At 47.7% G+C, this 18,772-nt stretch overlaps 1 protein-coding gene across 1 annotated transcript in view; it reads right to left on the bottom strand.

Annotated features, from left to right (window-relative positions):
* Positions 1-650: 650 nt before the first annotated feature.
* Positions 651-18,772, bottom strand: part of ddx55 (DEAD (Asp-Glu-Ala-Asp) box polypeptide 55) — a 29,605-nt gene continuing 11,483 nt past the window's right edge. The window contains exons 6-14 of the mRNA XM_073052010.1: positions 16,920-17,069; positions 16,560-16,749; positions 13,928-14,010; positions 10,933-11,064; positions 9,229-9,321; positions 8,132-8,246; positions 7,256-7,424; positions 3,659-3,936; positions 651-881 (exon numbers count right to left, since the gene is read on the bottom strand). Coding sequence (XP_072908111.1) covers positions 759-881; positions 3,659-3,936; positions 7,256-7,424; positions 8,132-8,246; positions 9,229-9,321; positions 10,933-11,064; positions 13,928-14,010; positions 16,560-16,749; positions 16,920-17,069 — 1,333 coding nt within the window. The 3' untranslated portion in view covers positions 651-758. The remainder of the gene's footprint in view (positions 882-3,658; positions 3,937-7,255; positions 7,425-8,131; positions 8,247-9,228; positions 9,322-10,932; positions 11,065-13,927; positions 14,011-16,559; positions 16,750-16,919; positions 17,070-18,772) is intronic.

Here is an 18,772-nt window from a genome sequence, read left to right as displayed (position 1 = left end):
AGCAGCATTGACTTCACAGAGGTGTTTGCTGTCATGTGGCAAATTAGGGTGGATAAATCCCCAGGCCCTGACAAGGTGTTCCCTCAGACCCTACAGGAGGCAAGTACAGGAATTACCAAGGCCCTAGCAGAGATATTTACATCATCCTTAGCGACAGGCGAGTTATTGAGGGATGGCTAATATTGTTCCGCTGGTTAAGAAAGGCTCTAAAAATAAATCAGGAAATTACAGGCCAGTGAGCCTGACGTCAGTAGTGGGAAAGTTATTGGAAGACATTCTAAGGGACTGTGTATGTGAGTATTTGGATAGACGGACATATTGGGGAAAGACAACATGCTGTCATGCATGGAGTCCTTTCCTTCCCCAGAAACCGGCTCCTCTGGACTGCAGCTTCACACAGATCGGTTCTGTTATTACCCCTTACTGTGCAGGATGGTCTGGAGCTAGATGGTGACATCGGGCCCAAATGCTGGAAGAGGGATTAGTAAATAAGGTGTCTATTGGTCAGCGTGAATATGGTCGGCCTAATGGCCTGTTATGTTACCCGTCTCAATGACTTCCAGAATGGTTCTTATGGAAATAGAAAATTCAAACACATTTCAGTCCTGTCCACGACTCATCACTAGAAATTATTCTGCAATTGCAGGGTGTTTATACCAAAGTGGATTTTAATATATCATGTTTTAAAGTAAAACAAACTGCTGAGGAATTATTCACAGAATATTACAAGGCTGACTGCTTCCCACTCCAGGCACAGTTCACGTTGCAGTCAGCTGCTTCTCAAAGTCCTCCTCACTGATCTTGCCCTTTTTCAGCTTCTTCAGTAACCTGGTATCATTCAGAAGTTCATCAATATCTTCCTCGTCATCCCTGTCCGAACCCTAGGGAAAACAGCAGAGATAGCAAACAGGGCTGGAAGCAACACTGAGCGACCATACCAGGTCAGATCAATAACCTGGTGTCATTCAGACTTTAATATCCTCATACAAAAGCGAGGATGTAATGCTGAGACTTTATAAAGCACTTCTGAGGCCTCACTTGCTGTATTGTGAGCAGTTTTGGGCCCCTTATCTAAGAAAGGATGTGCTGACATTGGAGAGGGTTCAAAGGTTCACAAACCTAATTGACAGGCTTTTCCTATGAAGAACATTTGATGGCTCTGGGTCTCTACTCACTGGAATTCAGAAGAATGAGGAGTGACCTCATTGAAGCCTATCAAATGTTGAAAGGCCTCAAAAGAGTGGATCTGGAGAGGATGTTTCCTATGGTGGGGGAGTCAGTGACCAGAGGGCATAACTTTAGAATAGAGGGGCGTCCTTTTAGAATGGAGCTGAGGATGAATTTTTCTTTGGCCAGAGAGTGGTGAATCTGTGGAATATTTTGCCACAAGTGGCTGTGGAGGTCAAGTCATTGATTATCTTTAAGGCAGAAGTTGATAGATTCTTGATTAGTCAAGACATAAAGGGATATGGGGAGAAAGCAAGAGATTGGGGCTGAAAGGAAGAATGGATCAGTCATGATGAAATGATGGAGACTCAATGGGCCTAATTCTGCTCCTATATCTTATGGTCTTATCCCTGTCCGAACCCTGGGAAAAAAGGGCAGAGGTAGCAAACAGGGCTAGAAGCTACACTGAGCAAACATACCAGGTTAGAGTCAAACAACCACTCCCCAAATAAACTTTAATGACACCGCAAATAGGTTCTTACACACATACACAGACACGTGTTTATTAGCTGCAACACAACATGAGGATTACAAACCTGGGAGAGTCTCAACAAGGTGCATGATGGGAAGAAGTTACTTCTTTAATTGGAGGAAACAGTTACTGAAACGCTGTAACAGCGCCAGCTATTACCAATCAGGGATCAATTCCTGCCACCGTCTGAAAGGAGTTCCCTCCCACATTCCAAAGACGTACGGGTTAGGGTTAGTGCATTGTGCACATGCTATGTTGCAACACTTGCGGGCTGCCCCCAGAACACCCTCAGACTGTGTTGGTCATTGACGCAAATGACACACTTCACTGGATGTTTCAATATACAGCGAGAAATAAAGATAATCTTTTAATCCAGGGGTTCCCAACCTTTTTTTAATGCCATGGACCAATACCAGTAAGAAAGGGGTCTGTGGACTTCAGGTTGGGAATCCCTGTTTTAATCAGTGTCTGCATGGGGGAGAGGCAGTGAGAAATGTGGAGGACACAGTTGGGGCCCAGATGATATACAGTCATAGAGTAGTACAGCACAGAATCAGGTCCTTCAGCCCATCTAGACTATGCCAAACCATTTAAACTGCCTACTCCCATCGACCTGCACCAGGACCATAACCCTCCATACCCCTACCATCCATGTACCTATCCAAACTTCTCTTAAATGTTGAAACCGAGCTCACGTGCACCACTTGCGCTGGCAGCTCATTCCACACTCTCACCACCCTCATGGGCTAAAGAAATTCCTCCCCATCTTCACTCTAAAAGGATGCCACTCTATTCTGAGGCTGTGTCTTAGACCCTCCCCCCACCGTAGGAAACACCCACTCTATTGAGGCCTTTCAACATTCGATAGGTTTCAATGAAATCCTCCCTCATTCCCCCAGAGCCATCAAACGCTCTTCATACGACAAACCTTTAAATCTCAGAATCATTTTCATGAACCTCCTTTAAGCCCTCTCCAATGTCAGCACATCCTTTCTTAGATAAAGGGCCCAAAACTGCTCATAATACTTCAAGTATTATGTACTTCAAGTATTCATGCACCCCTCATACAATCTCTTCTCCCTCATGCCTTCTGGGAAAAGGCTCTGAAGCATTCGGGCTCTCACGACCAGACTATGTAACAGTTTCTTCCCACAAACTATCAGACTCCTCAATACCCGAAGCCTGGACTGACACTTTGCCCTACTGTCCTGTTTATTATTTATTATAATGCCTGCACTGTTTTTGTGCACTTTATGCAGTCCAGTGTAGGTCTGTAGTCTAGTGTAGCTTTCTGTGTTGTTTTTTACGTAGTTCAGTCTAGTTTTTTGTACTGTGTCATGTAACACCATGGTCCTGAAAAACGTTGTCTCATTTTTACTATGCACTGTACCAGCAGTTATGGTTGAAATGACAATAAAAGTTGGACTTGGCTTGAAGTGAGGCCTCACCAGTGCCTTTTAAAGCCTCATCCTTGCCTTTCTATTCTAATCCTCTCAAAATTAATGCTAACATTGCATTTGTTTCCGCACCATCGACTCAACCTGCAAATTATGCACTGCACATTGGTACACTATTTTTGTGTATATTATTATTCTGTATTTATTATTAGTTAAACACACTAACTGTGTTTTTAAATGTTGCTGCTGTAACAAAAGTATTTCCCACTCGGGATCAATAAAGCGCGCAGAGAGTGGTGGGAGTGTGGAATGAGCTGCCAGATGAAGTGGTGAATGCGGGCTCACTTTTGACATTTAAGAAAAACTTGGACAGGTACATAGATGAGAGGGGTTTGGAGGGATGTGGTCCAGATGCAGGTCAGTGGGACTAGGCAGAAAAGTGGTTCGGCACAGCCATGAAAGGCCAAAAGGCTTGTTTCTGTGCTGTAATGTTCTATGGTTCTAAAGTATTATTATAAATCTTTAGGGAATCCTGTATAAGGACTCATATGGTTAAACTCACCTTCCTTTTGACAGCCTGCTTTCTCTTCTTGTCCCTCTTGAGTTTCTGCTTCGACCAGGGTTTATTTTTCACAAATTTCCTTTTGGTTTCCATTTGCTCCTTCGCCTGCTCTGCTAACAGCTTCTGCCTCTGCCTCTCTCGGTTTTTATCCTTGTATCGGATTGAATTAGTGTCAACATCCTCCGGAATAAATCCTGGCAATCTTTTTCCTCTCAACTCCGGCATCTTGGGAAGTTTAAGGAGAGCAAAGCCCCTGGCAATGGCTGCAAAATCAAGGTCTGGAAGAGAAAGTGTTGCTGAATCATTACCCAAGGTTCCTTTACAGTGAGACAGAGAACGAAGCTTTAACGACGGCTTGATCAGTGAAAGGGCAGAGCTGGAGGATATGGAATTGAATGCAGAAACACACAGCCTTCCACTACAGATCACAAGGAAAGCACTGAGGGCAAGGCTGGATGATATAGGATTGAACGTGGAGGCGCATTGTGATTGTTGGCCATGAAGGAATTAAAATATGGAAGAAAATATCAAACTCGAATGGGTCAAGACAGTGGAAGTAGACGAACCAATTGTCTTTGTTCTTGCTATGTACTTGAAGGAATGGAGGCAGTCATTTTGTGAAGCTGCTCTGCAACCTCCATTTTGTGAACTGTTTGACGAACTGATTCTTGCTCTGGGATAATTTAATCAGGACAATTGAACGTGGACACAAGGAGTTTCTGCTATTGATCTGCTAAACCTGAAATCATTCTCAGATAAGCTGTGTTTTGTGTACAATGGCAGGTTTGCAGAAATAATCTTGTTATCTTGGTCCAGTGTCTGAGTGACCTGGTTTGAACCAGAGTCAAAGAGAATAAAAGAAGTCACCAAAGGCATGAAGTTGTGTAGCCCTTGGACTACCTCCAGTGAGAAGATTACATAAATTAGTCAGATGACCTAGAGACAACAAGAATGAAGTGCATCATTGAAATTGATAAGAAGCATTTAAAAGTTAGGAGCTTCAAATGCCAAAGGGCGAGAACTCTGGAGACGAACCTTTGCAAGGAGGAAGCCCTTGCCATGGGGTGCAATAAGAAAGAATCGACCTTCTGTCCATCGGGAGATTCTGGTTCGGTGTTATACATTGGGGAAGTGGTCTGAGTGAGTATTGGTACAGAGGGAACAGTAGAATTTATGCATTAAGTTATTGTCCTGGGGTCAACGTAGTTACGTTGTTGTTGGTGCAGAGACAATCGATTGACTACAGATCAACAGGAAAACACTGAGGGCAAAGCTGGGGGGGGGGGGGGGGGGGGGAGGGGGACTTATTTTATTGAGATTCAGAGTGGAGTAGGCCCTTCTGTCCCTTCAAGCCATGCCGCCCAGCAACCCACCGATTTAACCCCAGCCTAATCACAGGTCAATTTACAATGACCAATTAACCTACCAACCAGATCCAATGTGGAGGCACACAGCCTTTGACTACAGATCACAAAGCAGGCGCAGAGGATTTTGTAAATTGGAGCACCTACGGGGAGAGCGCAAGGCTGGGTGTTCAAAAACAATAAGCTGGGGAAGAGGTGCAAAGGGCAGATATAAACATCCCTGTAGGTTTACCTGATATCTCCCTGAAACATCAGAGATTCGGGAATAATCCAATCTGGGTGTGTACGTGATTAAATATTCTTTGCAGCGTGCCTACTGAGTGCCATTTCCTCAGATGCAAGGAACCCAAAAGAGGAAAAAAGCTGAACACCGCAAACAGGAATGGAATCAGGAGGCGTTGGGAAATGTGTAACTGCACCATGCTCGCCACCCCCCTCCAAAATCTGCCAGAAACAGCTGGATGCTGCGCTCAGCATTACAAACCCCATTTCCAGAAAAGTTGGGATATTTTCCAAAATGCAATAAAAACAAAAATCAGTGATATGTTAATTCACGTGAACCCTTATTTAATTGACAAAAGTACAAAGAAAAGATTTTCAATAGTTTTACTGACCAACTTAATTGTATTTTGTAAATATACACAAATTTAGAACTTGATGGCTGCAACACACTCAACAAAAGTTGGGACAGAGTTAAAATAAGATTGAAAAGTGCACAGAATATTCAAGTAACACCGGTTTGGAAGACTCCACATTAAGCAGGCTAATTGGTAGCAGGTGAGGTATCATGACTGGGTATAAAAGTAGCGTCCATCAAAGGCTCAGACTTTGCAAGCAAGGATGGGTCGTGGCTCACCCCTTTGTGCCAAAATTCGTGAGAGAATTGTTAGTCAGTTCAAAAGGAACATTTCTCAATGCAACATTGCACAGAATTTAGGTCTTTCAACATCTACAGTACATAATATTGTGAAAAGATTCAGAGAATTCAGAGACATCTCAGTGCTTAAAGGGCAAGGTCGGAAACCACTGCTGAATGCACATGATCTTCGAGCCCTCAGGCGGCACTGCCTAAGAAACCGTCATGCTACTGTGACAATTATAGCCACCTGGGCTCGGGAGTACTTTGGAAAACCATTGTCACTTAACACAGTCCGTCGCTGCATCCAGAAATGCAACTTGAAACTGTATTACGCAAGGAGGAAGCCATACATCAACTCTATGCAGAAACGCCGGCGAGTTCTCTGGGCCCGAGCTCATCTCAGATGGACCGAAAGACTGTGGAACTGTGTGCTGTGGTCAGATGAGTCCACATTTCAGCTAATTTTCCGAAAAAATGGGCGTCGAGTTCTCAGTGCCAAAGATGAAAACGACCATCCTGATTGTTATCAGCGAAAGGTGCAAAAGCCAGCATCTGTGATGGTATGGGGGTGCATCAGTGCCCACGGCATGGGTGAGTTGCATGTATGTGAAGGTACCATTGACTCTGAGGTGTATATTAGGATTTTAGAGAGATATATGTTGCCATCAAGGCGACGTCTCTTCCCGGGACGTCCATGCTTATTTCAGCAGGACAATGCCAGACCACATTCTGCACGGGCTACAACAGCGTGGCTTTGTAGACACAGAGTGCATGTGCTTGACTGGCCTGCCGCCAGTCCAGATCTATCTCCTATTGAAAATGTATGGGCATCATGAAGAGGAGAATCAGACAATGGAGACCACGGACTGTTGAGCAGCTGAAGTCTTATCTCAAGCAAGAATGGACAAAATTTCCAATTGCAAATCTACTACAATTAGTATCCTCAGTTCCAAAACGATTAAAAAGTGTTATTAAAAGGAAAAGTGATGTAACACAATGGTAAACATGCCTCTGTCCCAACTTTTGTTGAGTGTGTTGCAGCCATCAAATTCTAAATTTGTGTATATTTACAAAATACAATTAAGTTGGTCAGTAAAACTATTGAAAATCTTTTCTTTGTACTTTTGTCAGTTAAATAAAGGTTCACGTGAATTAACATATCAGAGATTTTTGTTTTTATTGCATTTTGGAAAATATCCCAACCTTTCTGGAAATGGGGTTTGTATGATCAATTGCTGTAACTTTGGTAAATTCCTGTTGACACTGAACTGTTTCTCCTGTTTAATGCCAAACTTCTGTCTGGGCACACGAACTGAGCAGCTCCGTGCTTGGTTCCACCTGCCCTTCGACACCGTCCTGGGCCTTTCCACTCACCCTTCATCCGGAAAATCAAGCTGCACTCGTGTTTGGCGTAAGACTGAATGAACGACACAAAGGCCTTCATTCCTTTTTCAAAGAAAGCTCGGTCAGTTAAAGCCAACTTCTTCAGATTTGGCAGCACGTCGACAGAATCCTTCATCAACTTCATCTCCTCCATTGGACACTAAGGAGAGAACAGACTCACTGAAACATGACAAGGCTGCAGCACTCTGAGTGGACTTCCTTGACACCACCACACACCCATTCATTTAAACAGTGTACTCAACATCCTGCTTCGTACCAAACAGACCACTGATTTTCAAAGATCAAAGGGCTTTTGAACTTCAGAACAGTATTTCACTCAGCAGTTAGACCTAACAGGCGTGCACCATTATATGGGCTAAGGGTGAAAGGTGATATGTTTAAAGGGAACATGAGGGGAAACTTATTCACTCAGAGGGTGGTGAGAGTGTGGGATGAGCTGCCGGCACAAGATGTGTATGCAGTTTCGATTTCAACATTGAAGAGACATTTGGAAAGGTAGATGGATGGGAGGGATATGCTGGGCTATAGTCCCAGTGCAGGTGGATGGGCCTTAAATGATATTCTGGCATGGATTAGATGGGCCAAAGAACTTGCTTCTGAGCTGTGGTGCTCTATGAAACTATATGGAGGTTTCCACTTCTGAATTTTATTATCTAATCCACTGACAGAGGCACATATTAACATCGTATGGTGTCATTGTGTAAATCTATTAATGATTCATTGGTGAGAAATCATCGCCGGCCAGTCTTTCAGTCCTTTATACTGGCACTATTCACATTACTTCAGCCAGGAGGTCCAGAACGAAAACTTCATTACACAATTACACTTAGGAAAAAGTAAATGTACCTTCTGATTAATGGAAAGGAAGTTGACGTAAGTCATCTCCATGGGAAGCAGGAATACCAGAGCGTTACCGTGGTGACCGATGCGAGCTGTTCGGCCGCAGCGATGGACAAAGGCACTACGGAACAAAGCATTGTCTTCAAACACCAAGAACCCAACTGGGGGCTGAAAACCACTGGCCTCTAACAACTAACTGCATGTCCCCACCTTGGAGAAGCACAACACAACTAGAGACGTTCATAATCGCCTTGGCAAAGCCAACAGGACATATTCCACCCACCAAAACCCTCAGGACACATTCCACCCGCCAAAACCCACAGGTCACATTCACTCACCAAAGCCCACAGGTCACATTCCACTCACAAAAACCCTCAGGACACATTCCACTAAGCAAAACCAACAGGTCACATTCACTCACCAAAGCCCACAGGTCACATTCACTCACCAAAACCCACAGGACACATTCCACTCAGCAAAACCAACAGGTCACATTCACTCACCAAAGCCCACAGGTCACATTCCACCCACCAAAACCCACAGGTCACATTCACTCACCAAAGCCCACAGGTCACATTCACTCACCAAAGCCCACAGGTCACATTCCACCCACCAAAACCCACGGGTCACACAGGAGAAATTCCACTCGGTATGGAAGGCAGGGTTTTAATTTAACATCACCAATCACAGTTTAAGATTACATGATCAGTTTTGATCCGAGTGTCGTTCACTGTCTCATCAGACATGACATTCTGCCGCCTAGACGCGCTCAGGGCAGCGCAGTGGTGTAACAGTTAGTGTAATGTCTTACAGTGCCAGGGACCCGGGTCCAATTCCCGCTGCGGTCTGTAAGGTGTTTCTACATTCTCTAGTGACCGCGTGGATTACAGGTAAGGGTTAGTAAGTTGTGGGTGTATTATGTTGCCGCTGGAAGAGTGGCGGCCCTTGCAGACTTGACACAAACAACACCTTTCACTATATGTATGACAACTAAAATTAATCTTTAATCAAATCGATATATTTTATATATCCTACTGTACTCTATCTTTTTATCTAAGAAGAAAATTAAAATTAAATTAAAAAATCTTTTTGAGATCAAGTACCTAGCACTGCTGGGAGGATCGTACTGCAGAACCCAGTCAACTTCCGGGATGTCGATACCACGAGCCATGACATCCGTGCAAACCAGAATCCCACTGGAAACAGACAGACAGTCAGTGTGATGGAGGTGGAAAGCATTGAGTTTGTTGTCCAACCAATAAATAAGCTGTAAGATTGTGCCTGACTTAAATCGGAACAGCGGCGATGGACATCTCTGTCCGATACAGCTCACTGACACGCATGTCTCCTTACTCCCCCCTCTCCGAGTGTCCACGCTCCCCTACCTCCCCGGGATGTCCGCACGCCCCTCCCTCACCCCTGTCCCCCATCTGTTCTCACTCCCCCCTCCCCGGGATGTCTGCGCTCCCCTCCCTCACCCGGCCCCCCATCTGTTCTCACTCCCCCCCTCCCCGGGATGTCCACACTCCCCTCACTCCCCTCGCCCCCCCATCTGTTCTCACTCCCCACTCCCCTCACCCTCCCCATCTGTTCTCACTCCCCCCTCCCTGGGATGTCCACACTCCCCTCACTCCACCCCGCCCCCCATCTGTTCTCACTCCCCACTCCCTGGGATGTCCACACTTCCCTCACTCCACCCCGCCCCCCATCTGTTCTCACTCCCCTCCCTGGGTGTCCGCAACAATCCCCTCACCCGCACATCCCCCTCCCCGAGTGTCCGTGATCCCCTCCCTCACCCCCGGGTGCATGTTTGCAAAGGGATCACAGAATCACAAGACAGGATAGAGTGATGACACAGCCGGTTTGACCCTGACGTCCAGTGCTGTCTGTGCGGAGTCTGCACGTCCTCCCCGTGTCTACAACGGTCACACCTGGGTGCTCCGGTTTCCTCCCACATTCCGAAGACATGGGTGTGGATCGGCTAATTGGCCGCTGTGAATTGTGTGGATGAGTAGGAGAATCTAGGGGCGGGGGGGGGGGGGGGGGAGTTGATGGAACGGTTGGGAGGAAGATTGGCTGAACGACCAATCATTCTATCTGTCCGATTCAGCACGGAGCCCGTACTGACGCCAATGCCTCCTTACATGGCAATCCAATCCGTCACATCCATTACCGTCTCCTTGTCTAGTGAATTCTGATCGAGTGAGGTCACTGTAGCAGGTAACAGGCAGGAGACATGAGAATCCGCCAAAGGCCGGTCCACTCATTCATTCTTTCATGATTGTTCTTGGCAAATTTTTCTACAGAAGTGGTTTGCCATTGCCTTCTTCTGGGCAGTGTCTTTACAAGACGGGTGACCCCAGCCATTGTCAATACTCTTCAGAGATTGTCTGCCTGGTGTCAGTGGTCACACAACCAGGACTTGTGATCTGCACCGGCTGCTCAAACGACCGTCCACCACCTGCTCCCCTGGGTTCATGTGACCTTGATCAGGGGCTAAGCAGGTGCTACACCTTGCCCAAGGGTAACTGGCAGGCTAGTGGAGGGAAGGAGCACCTTACATCTCCTCTGGCAGAGACGTATCTTCGCCCTGCCACTTAAATCTAACAGTGACGGCAAAAACATGCTAACTGATATAGTTAACATCACAAGCAGTACTTTTCCCTGTTGTTCACGCCTCTTAAACCTTCCACAGCATTCTAACGCTACTGACCTACCACACAGCCCGAATCTGTGCCTCCCTGCGGCTCAGCGACTGCCCCCACCCACTGAGAACCCCCCTCACCCCCCGAAAACCAGCCCTCTACCTGTCGAGCTGCCGGAACTCTGTGAAGATGCTTTGGCGTTTCTGCTTCATTTTCCCATGGATACACATGATCCGGACATTCTTCACCACCTTGTCCAGCGCACTGCCGTAATATTCCACACAGGCACACGTACTGAAACAGACACCTCGGTTACAGAGAGCGTGGAACAGCACGGGCCCGTCAGCTGACCCTTTAACCCACTCTACAATCAACCCAACCCTTCCCTCTCACATAATCCTCCACGTTTCTGCATCAATGTGCCTATAGAGTCGTAGAAAAGTACAGCACAGAAACAGGCCCTTCAGCCCATCTACTGCATGCCAAACCATTTAAACTGCCTACTCCCATCGACCTGCAATGGGACCATAACCCTCCATTACCCATCCCATCCATGTACCTACCCAAACTTTTCTTAAGCGTTGAAATTGAACTTGCATAAACCACTTACTCTGGCAGCTCATTCCACACTCTCACTACCCTCTGAGTGAAGAAGTTTTCCCTCAGGTTCCCCTTAATCCTTTCACCCTTAACCCACGACATCTAGTAGCAGTCCCATCCAACCTCAGTGGATGAAGGCTGCTTGCATTTACCCTATCTATACCCCTCAAAATGTTGTATACTTCTATCAAATCTGCTCTCAGTCTTCTATGTTCCAAGGAATAAGGTCCTAACCTATTATAACTCAACTGTTTCTTATGTCTCATATGTATCGGCCTCTACCACCACCCCCAGTGGTGTACACACACCACTCTCTGTGTAAAAATACTACCTCTGACCTGCCCACTACAATTTCCTCCAATCACCTTAAAATGTTGTCCTTTCGTATTCATCATTTCCGCCTTGGGAAAAAGTCTCCGGCTGTCCGTTCAATTGATGCCTCTTATCGTCTTGTACACCTCTATCAAATCAGCTCTCAACGTCCTTTGCTCCAGAGAGAAAAGTCCTAGCTTGCTCAACCTTCCCTTACGCTGTCTAATCCAGAAAGTTTCCTGGTAAATCTCCTGTGCAGTCGCACTGGGGAGGGAAAAGCAAGCCAGGTGGGGAGGAAGGGAGGGCCCAGCTCTCAGTCAAACTTCACAACAACATCACATGTTCACGGCCCAGTTGGGGGGGGAGGTAGTTCACTCCTTTGTTCCTCAGTAAATTCATGACCGACAGATCCTGTGGTTGGCTTTATGATCCTCATCGGGCGTGGCACAGTAGAGTAGCGGTTAATGCCACACCGCACAGCGTCAGCTGTAAGATTGCTTGGGGTTCAGTCCCTGCCACTCTCAGTAAAGAGGTTATACATTCCCCCAGGAGCACGAGGGTTTCCTCTCACATTTGAAAGGTGTACAGCATGGGTTAGGGCTAGTGAGTTTTGGGCACACTATGTGGATGTCGGAAGCATGGCAACACTTGTGGGCTGCCCCCTGCACAATCCCCAGACTGCATTGGTTGTGTACATGTTCCAATGTACACGTGACAAGCAAAGCTAATCTTTCATCCTGCCACTACTGTCCAGCAGGATTAATACATTGAGCAGCATAGATAGAGTAGATTTAGAGAAGATGTTTCCTATGGTGAGGGAGTCTAGGACTGTGGGCGGGGGGCAGAGTCAGAAGAGGAGGATATTTCTTTAGAATGGAGATGAGGAGGAATTTCTTTAGCCAAAGCATTGTAAATCTGTGGAATTCATTACCACAGACAGCTGTGGAGGCCAAGTCATTGGGTATATTTAAAGCAGAGGTTGATCAGACAATATGGAATGGCAGAACAGACTCAATGAGCCAAATGGCCTAATTCTTCTCCTAATGTTTTATGATCTAACAGCAAATCTCTGCTCCATGTTGCACTATCCACAAGGCATTTCTGACTAATTCCTCACTCCTGGTACCTCAGAGGGCTGTAGGTGTTGTGTTAGTAGGTACAGTCAACCCCCACATTGTGACCATTCAGGTAACGGAAGCTTGTCTTACAGAGTTCACACACTACCCAAAAATTTGAGATCCTAAGTATTATACTTTCACTGAATTTACGTAGGAAAAAACAAAATTTATTTTTCAACTTGTAATTCTTGTCATCTGCTCAAGATGGTGAGGTTTTGCATTACAGAAATCATGATGCGGACAGCTTTCCAGGAACTAGGCTGTCAATGTGACTAGGCAGTGCAAATGGTTCAGCACAGATTAGATGGGCCAAAGAGCCTGTTCCCGTGTTGTAGTTTTCCCTGACTCTCATGTTGGGCTGCCTCAGTAGCGCAGTGGTTAGTGAGACAGTTTTACAGCTCAGGCCTTTCTGAGTTCGGAATTCATTTCCAGCCCATCCATCAGGAGCTTGTACGTTTTCCTTGTGACCTCATGGGTTTCCTCCGGGTGTTCCAGTTTCCAAAGATATTCTGGTTAATAGGGTGATTTGTCATTGTATATTATCCGATGATTAGGCTAGGGTTGGTTGTTGTACGATGCAGCTCGTTAGGTGGGAAGGGCCTGTTTCACACTGTACCTCTAAATAAACTCTCCCATATTGCAGGGGTCCACAACTGAGGGTTTAGCCAGGGTTAGCCAGGAATTCCAATGGGGTCAGGACTAATGATGGAGACACCAGGGGCAGTAGAGACTGGAATCTGTACCAACATACTCAATGCTGATCCACAGGCTGCTGTAACACAAGACCACATTCCTTGCTCCCTGATCAGTCATCGTACTATTGTGTGTAAACGCTGTTCTGACTTCTGTTCCGTGCACACACAGATTTTATCTGTTCCTGGCACCTCTGTTAAACTCACCATGTCCCAGTTCTCTTAGCTGTCTGTACCCCTCCCACACCCCCAGTTCCCAGGGCCTCAGTTGCGGAGCTTCCTTTAAACTTACCTGGAGCTGCCCAGCATGTGAGGGAGTGCACTGCAAGTGTGTTGACGGAAAGGCCCCACCTCACCAGTGTGCTGGGGTAATTGGGCTTTTCGCACCGTGGAAATTAAACACGAAATGACGCTTACAGCGGGAGCAACATTTACCTGAAGAAAACGAGGTGTTTCTGTTTTTTATGCTTCCGGAGGAAGGCAACTAACTGATTAAACTTCTCATCCGCTCGACAGACCTGTGAAGCAAACATCACCAGAATGAAGGACAAAGGAATGTGGAATGCTCTGGGTTCAGCAGGGGACAGGGGTGGAGAGAGGAGTTACTGGGTCAAAGGCGGGCAGGGATGGGGAGGACATGCGGCGGAGGCACAGCACGGATTGGGATGGGTCAGAACCAGAAGTAAGGGGTGGGGGGCATAACGTTGTCAGTGGTACTGGGATAGGGAGGGGATACATGTCAGAACCAACTCCTGCAGACGGTACTTTTGGGCAGGATACATTCCTGGACCAGAGCAGGCATACACAGACAGGGAGAACAATCTCTTCCCTTTCTCAACACCCCTGCCTACCCTCAGGGAACAGGCCAGTGACAAACATCCATTCGGAGGGCACTGACTCCCAGAACCACATCCTGCTTCCTGTACAGTAGTGGTCACCAACCCATCGATCACGATCGACTAGTCGATCTTTGAGACTTTCCCAGTAGATCCCGAAAAAAATGAAAAATAAATACACAAATACTGTTGAGAGATTGTTTCCGGGTTGCGGGGTTTTAGTTCCATTCTTTCTGCCCAGTGTGCATGCGTGTAGCTCCCCCACACTACACAGTGTACTTCAGTGGTCCCCAACCACCGGGCCACGAGGAAATGATATGAGTCAGCTGCACCTTTCCTCATTCCCTGTCACGCTCACTGTTGAACTTGAACCCACGCGACGTTGTCAGCTGCCCAAACGCAGTGACACCCTCGCGCCAGGGATCACTGGTTGGCCTCAGGCGGCCGGTGGGAAGCGCCGTCGCTACTGGCCTGGAGCGCTGCCTCTGAACCTGTTTAACACACCGAATGTTCATGGGGAATCCAGTGCTAAAATATTCGCAGACGACTAAATTTGGGCTCAGGGTTTCGTTAAGTATCAGAGCAGCTACCTTGTTGCGATCTACTGAAACAAATTTTTGTCGGTCGATAGATCCTACAAGAGGGGCGAGCGCGGGCTCTGTCGCACTCCTCGCTCGGTCGGTCACTCTCTCTGGACTGCGACCGCCGCGGCCCCGGCGTGGGGACCTCCGGCCCTGACCTTATCCTCTCACCCCACCCACGAACAGCCGCACCTGGCCAAGGCATCTGGCGTGGGCAGAGATTGGAGCTTAGTCCCAGAGGCTGTCTAATGAGCAATGAAGCACTCAAAACTGCTTCGGTACCCTGAGTCCAAGCACCCTGAGCTTAAAGACAAACCTGTTGAGTTTTTTCAGCGGGAAAAATGTGTGCAAGCGGGACAGAAGCTAAGTGCCGAGAGCCGCGAAAACTAAATTACGGAATAGACTGGACATAAGGAACCTGCTTCGAGTATCGCTGTATTCTCGTCATGTTCAACCCCCGCCCCGTCGGCTGGTCCGCAAGAATATTGTCAATATTAAACAGGTCTGTGGTGCAAAAAAAGGGTGGGTACCCCGATGTTTATACATTATTTCTACTTCCGGGTTGTGGGTTACTTCCGGTCTTTTCTGCCCCGGTGTGCATGCGTGTAACTAATTGCTCTGGGGTCGATCTTGCCTTTTACTAAGGCCGAGGTAGGGGATCTTGGGCTTAAAAAGGTTGGTGACCACTACTGTACAGACTCCAGTCCATTGTCCCTACTTCTCCATCTCTCATCTTCCTGACCCTTCCCCAAAGTCTCTGCTCTACCAGAGCTGACAGACTCTCAACCATTAACACAAGAGACCCTAAAGATGCTGGAAATCCAGAGCAACACGCACAGAGTGCTGGAGGAACTCAGCAGATAAGGCAGTGTCTATGGAAATTAATAAACAGCCGACATTTCGAGCCGAGACTCCATTAAGACTGGAAAGGAAGGTGGAAGATGCCAGCGTAGGAAGGTGGGTGGAGGGGAAATGAAGTAAGAAGCTGGGAGGTGATAGTTGGGAAAGGTAAAGGGCTGGAGAAGGAAGAACCTGACAGGAGAGGAGAGTGGACCCTGCGAGAAAGGGAAGGAGGAGGGGCACCGGCGAGGTAGATAGGCAGGTGAGGAAGAGGTGGGGGGGGGGGGCAGAGTGGGGAATTGAAGAAGAGGAAAAGAATTTCCGCAAGTTGGAGAAATCGATGTTCACGCCATCACTTTGGAGGCTACCCAGACAGAATATAAGGTGTCGCTCCTCTAACCTGAGAGCCGCCTCATCACGGCGGAAGAGGAAGCCATGGTGCGACACGGCGGAACGGGAATGGGGATAGGAATTAAAATAGTTGGCCACTGGGAAATTCCACCTTTTGTGGATGGAGCAGAGGTGCTCGACCACACCTGTTTCATCCCCCACATCTCTGCTTCATCCCTCTCCGCCCACTCAACCCCTCCACCATCAGATTTCTGAATGGACAACGGATCGAACACTACCTCACTATTTTTATCGCTCTCTTTTCACATTACTTCTAAATTTAATTTTTTATTTATATTTCTCATTATAATTTACATATTTTTATGATGATGTATTGCAAAGTAGTACTACCATAGAACAACAAGTTTCACAACCTATGCCAGTGATGTTGAATCTGACTCTAATTCTGTGGTATCTCACCGTGTAATAGTTGTGCAGCCGGATGGGTGTCTTTTGGGTGCTGTCCGCCGCCATTCCCTTCTCCTTCACCGTGATACGGACGGGGTTACGCAGCCCCGCCCGCACCAGGGTCTCCACCTCGTCCGTCTGGGTGGCCGAGAAGAGCCCCGTTCTCCGCTGTTTCGGCAGGAAGCCCAGGATGGTGTTCAGGCTGCAGAGGCACAACGTACAGAGTCGGGAGTTGGTGACAGCACAGTGTCCGGCCCATGAGGGCTCCACCCCACTGGCGATCGGGCCCTCAGCTTACAGCTTCACTGAACATAGTTAAAGCCCCATTCACCCATTCCCTGAGCTCACCACTCTCGTGAGCAAGAACCTCACCTCGCTTCAAACCCCAAGTCCAGGAGGCGGTCGGCCTCATCCAGCACCAACACGTCCAGGCTCTTCATGCAGCTGGCAAGGTCCAGTCCGTCTGCCCGCCGCCTGAACATGTCCTCTAATCGGCCAGGGGTGCCCACCACAATGCTCCCTCTGTGGGCAGAACGCAGTGGTTAATCGCACCTCCCAGTTATTCTTTCGGTTAGGGAAGTACCCACCCATCACCCTCCGTCCCTGTCCCTGAATGACGATCATAGGTCAAGCCTCATGGGGGAACACACTGGCAGGGGCACTGCACGCCAGACCTGAGCTCTCTCAAGCGGATGCAACATCGGAACAGCAGGAGCGGACTCTGCTTGCTATCACGCTGCTCCTCGTAGGAGCTTAATGCGTGCAAAGAGGCTGCCATATTTCTTACATCACCACAGTAACCGCTCTTCCAAACTCCTTCACAGGCTGTCGCTCAGGGGTTAGGACACTATTGACAGCATAATTATGGATTAACTAGATTGAGAACCAGTCTTCAGGAAATAAAATCTATATGCAATTAACATAGCATGACACTACTACAGCTGGGGCTGTCAGAGTTCAGAGTTCAATTCTGACGTCATCTAGGAGTCTGTACATCCTCCCCATGGAAAGCATGGGTTTCCTCTCACAGTCCAAAGACCAGTAATAGGTTAACTGGTCATTGTAAATTGTCCCGTGATTAGGCCAAGGTTAAACCAGGGGTTACAGGAGGTGGGGTGGAGATGCGTCCTTTCCAAAGGAGGTGTAAGGCACTCTTCCCCTCCACTGGCCTGTAGGTCACCGTTGAGCAAGCTGTAGCACCTGTTTAGCCACAACCAGCTCCCCCCCCCCCCAAAATTAGGATTACGTGAAGCCACGGGAATAGATGGTGGATGACCATATGAGCAGCTGGTGCACATCACAAGTCCTGGTTACGTGGCCTCTGTCGGCAGACCGACAATCTCTGAAGAGGTTGCCTTTTCTCCTCTACACTGGTAAACCGGGGGACTGTTTCCTCCAGCACTTCTGCACCATCTGCCACAAGTGGGACGTCCCGGTGGCCGAACATTTTAATTCTGATTCCCCTTCCGACATGTTGGTCCTTCTTGTGCCAAGCTGAGTCTCCTCAGGGTGGAGGAGCAAAACCTTATATTCCGTCTAACCTGATGACATGAATATTGATTTCTCCTTCCAGTAAAAAAAAGTCCCCCCGCCCTCTTTTTCCAGTCCCCACTCTGGCCTCTTACCCCTCCTCACCTGCCTATCACCTCCCCGAGTCCCCTCCTCCCCTGGTCCACTCTCACCTATCCAATTCCTTCCTTCCCAGCCCTTTACCTTTCTCACCCACCTGGCTTCACCCATCACCTTCCAGCTAGCCTCCTTCCCCCTCCCCCATCTTTTTATTCTGGCAACTTCCCCCTTCCTTTCCAGACCTGAAGAAAGGTATCGGCCCACAATATCAACTGTTTGTTCTTTCATAGATGCTGCCTGACCTGCTGAGTTCCTCCAGCATTTTGCAGACAAATGTCACTGCTATTAGCCTGTTGTTAATGGTGCATTCCTGCCACTTAAAGCACAGTGCAGCGTGGTTCTGCTTTGTCACTTAACCTTCTGGTTAGTTGGAGCTGTCCTTCAGCACTGTAACAAAAGGGTGTCTTGCTTTGGAAAAGACACCGGTGTTGAATATTCCAAGGGTTTCTGCTGGCAGGCATGTGGTGCCAGGAGAGTAGCAGACTGCCAACGTTGTGAGCCGCTTCACAGGGGAAAAAGCTCTCCACAGGCAGTACTGGCGATCGGGAATTGTAACCCAATGCAGAAGGTAACGAAGGGGTTCAGGATTCTTTGTC

Source organism: Hemitrygon akajei, chromosome 7 (assembly GCF_048418815.1).
Source record: "Hemitrygon akajei chromosome 7, sHemAka1.3, whole genome shotgun sequence".
NCBI classification, from domain to species: domain Eukaryota; kingdom Metazoa; phylum Chordata; class Chondrichthyes; order Myliobatiformes; family Dasyatidae; genus Hemitrygon; species Hemitrygon akajei.
The sequence above is the reverse complement of the archived record's forward strand: the minus strand, read 5'-3'. Positions and strand labels throughout refer to the sequence as shown.